At 34.2% G+C, this 3,257-nt stretch overlaps 1 protein-coding gene across 1 annotated transcript; it reads left to right on the plus strand.

Annotated features, from left to right (window-relative positions):
• Positions 1-326: 326 nt before the first annotated feature.
• On the plus strand, positions 327-894 carry LOC141428582 (TRAF3-interacting protein 1-like). Its single transcript, XM_074088589.1, has 2 exons — positions 327-692; positions 771-894. The coding sequence occupies exons 1-2, from the start codon at positions 484-486 to the stop codon at positions 892-894; spliced, it is 333 nt and encodes a 110-aa protein (XP_073944690.1). The 5' UTR covers positions 327-483.
• The last annotated feature ends 2,363 nt before the right edge of the window (positions 895-3,257 follow it).

Raw genomic sequence — 3,257 nt, forward strand, 5'->3', positions numbered from 1 at the left:
TATTTCACTCATTAAAGTGACAAAATAATGATTTTTACGTGCGTATAAGACAATCAGTGATTAAGTTAATTAACACGATTCGTCTGATGAAACAAATTAAAATTGTTTTTAGCGTTTTTTTAAATATTTGGAAAATTATTCAAATTATTCAAAATAACCGGATATCCGGATACTGAGATTTCAAATATCCGAAATATCCGGATAATAAAAAGTTACCGGATAGTGCAAGCCCTACCCACACTACAGGGTACCCTAAAAAAAAATTTTATTTTTATTTTTTAGCTGTACTATTTTGTCGGCATATTTACTTATATATATTCGTGCAAAATTACAGCTTTCTAGCATTGATAGTCCCTGAGCAAAGCCGCGGACGAGACAGACAGACATGGCGAAATTATAAGGGTCTGTTTTTTGCCATTTGGCTACGGAACCCTAAAAACGAGAGATTTTATGTAATTATCGTAGAACATTTATATTGCAGGAATGGCAATTTGGTGCTCAAAAGCGAGGGAGGCATCTAATCAGGAGATGGAGCTAGTAAGATTCAATATTCAAGCTGTGTCGCGTGCCGCTAATCCCTTAGGAAAACTGTTGGACCACATACAGGAAGATGTGGAAGTGATGCGTCAGGAGTTGCAAGAGTGGACGAAAACATATGAAGAGACTTCAAAGGAGCTTTTGAAACAAAAAACGTAAGCATTAGGTAAAGACCAAAAGCATTCATTGTAAAAAAGCTACTTTTTAACTAATAACAAAATTATTCATTTCAGGGCCAATGATGATTCTCTGCTACCACTTCATACAAAGATAAAACAGCTGGATTCCGATATAAAGAAAAGCAAGACAAAATTGAAGATCTCAGATAGTGATACACAAGAATTCATCCAGAATTGAAAAGTTACTGGCAAGTGGGAATGTGCAATAAATTTTGAATCATGTAATTTATATTCCTTCCTCACTAGATAAATAAAATAATGTAGAAGATAGTAGGTCTTTCCACTCTATGTATATATATACCAACGTGTTGATGTTTTGGTAATGTTGGTTATAAGAAATTTTATTATTTTCCAAATTAATTATAATCTAATAAGAGACAAACATAATTTACAGACTTCATACCTTATAAGTAGCCTCAAATAAATATTAAATAAAAGTACTTCTTACAATTATATTTCTACTATACATTTTATATGATACCAGTAAACAAATGCCACCAGTAGAAACACACGCCATGTTAATTTATATTTTCATTTTACTGATGAAAGTGGCCTCTTTTATTATTAGTATATAAATCCTTTAAATATTTCATTAAATTGTTAATAATATTAACCATATTTATAAATTACAATAGTTGGAGCTATAAGACAGATGAACTAAAGTAAATCTGTGATAAGTACCTACTATATTTCGGGATTGATTATATTATAATAAATAAGACCATGTTTTTTTTCGGCTCAGGCCTGAAATGTCTGTTTGCCTAAAATGTACAATTCTCAAAACTTCTACGTTTTCACAATGTTAGCACTTCTATTTTGTCAGCTATCTCAAAATGTCTGCTATTTAAAATGTGTACAATCTCAGGAAGTTGTCTATTCATAATGTTTACATTCCTATAATGTTAGCATTACCAGAATTTCTGCTTTCCCGATATGTTCACTTTTTTAAATATACTATAGTCTTGTTGTCTTTGTTTTCCCATAATGTCTGCTTTATTTTCAAAACCATTTTCCAAGGGATTTTCGTAGTTTAGGTTTTTACTAAAATCAATGCTAATAAATGCGAAAGTAACTCAGTCTGTCTGTCTGTTACTCTTTCACAGCTAAACCGCTGAACTGATTTAGATGAAATTTAAAGACCATGATTGGAGACATTTTGGGAATAAGACTTTTCTGGAATGCCAACGTTATAAAAAGGCGGATATTTTGAGGTTGCAGACATTTTGAGGATAAGCGCTTTCTGAAAAGTGAACATTATACAGAAACTGTCATTCTTGGAGACAGGCAATTTTAAATAGCTGACATTTTGAGAAACTGACATTATGCAAAAGACGTGTTGACATTCTGAAAAACAGACATTTGCGAAAAATACATTTTAGGAAAACGAATATTTCAGGCCTGAGCCATTTTTTCTGAAGTGCATCGAGTCAATGAAGCCTGCAGGGGCTGCAGGGCTACTACGAAACTCGAAGTTCGTATCGTAGCGTCCCTCTCGCTCTCGTTTTAAATAGTATTGGAAGGGTGCGAAGTAATAGATGGGGGTAATGAAATCTATCGCAGCGCTCATGGTGGCCAAAAGTAGAAATAGTTCTGGCTCTGTCATACTCATATAAATCTGTCATTAACAAAGCAATTTGTATAGACTTTAACTACCTAATTTTAGTAATAGATGTTTGTGTTATGATGCGAGCTTGAATTATTGAACACTGTCCCTGTTTTGTTCTTAATTCCTCTACATCTCGGTCATGTCCAGCAACAATTTTCCTTATGAAACTAAACATGAAGTAAACAAACCCTGACATAACGAAAATAAAACACACTTTTTGAATAAATTTTACTTACCTCATTTAATTTTAATGACCAAAAATGAATTCACAACCTTGTGTCCACCCAAATCACGGTATCACAGTAATTTTGTATTATAAATTAATACGTTATAGGTTTGATTTTGGTCACAATGTCGCGATGAAATTTCAAAACGTCAGAGCATCAGCCAGAAAAGTTGCGGACGCTAGGTGGCGCTGATGTCGTGCACAGAGCCGCACGAACTTCGAGTTTCGAAGTAGCCCTGCTCTTACCAAATAAACATCTCATGCTAATAAAATACTTGCTAAGTAAAATTTGTTGCACATACAATCCGTACACAAAAATGAGAACCAAGAATTTGTCATACAGTTTTTGTGAACTTGTTGATAATTTATATTCTTATTATTTTTACATTTGAAATTTACCACAAGCTTTGCGGTATTGCGGTGAAGGAAAACATCGTGAGGAAACCTGTACGAACCTGCGATGCGATTCAATGGTGCGTGCGAAGTTCCCATTCCCAATCCGCACTGGAACCCGCGTGGGAACTATGGCCCAAGCCCTCTTGTTCTGAGAGGAGGCCTGTGCCCAGCAGTGGGACGTATATAGGCTGGGATGATGATGATGTTTGGTTATTGTATTGACCTAATCAATTACAAACGAATAAATAAATAAGCTGCTCTCAGTATTAGGAGCTGCTTTTATTAGAAGCGTATAATTAATCAAATATTCAGA

The sequence above is a fragment of the Choristoneura fumiferana genome, chromosome 6 (assembly GCF_025370935.1).
Source record: "Choristoneura fumiferana chromosome 6, NRCan_CFum_1, whole genome shotgun sequence".
NCBI classification, from domain to species: Eukaryota; Metazoa; Arthropoda; class Insecta; order Lepidoptera; family Tortricidae; genus Choristoneura; species Choristoneura fumiferana.

Excerpts from the sequence above, each read along its gene's own strand:
- LOC141428582 (XM_074088589.1), top strand. The coding sequence starts at position 484 with ATGGCAATTTGGTGCTCAAAAGCGAGGGAGGCATCTAATCAGGAGATG. Across the intron at positions 693-770 it reads GAGCTTTTGAAACAAAAAAC|GGCCAATGATGATTCTCTGC; the intron begins GTAAGCATTAGG and ends TATTCATTTCAG.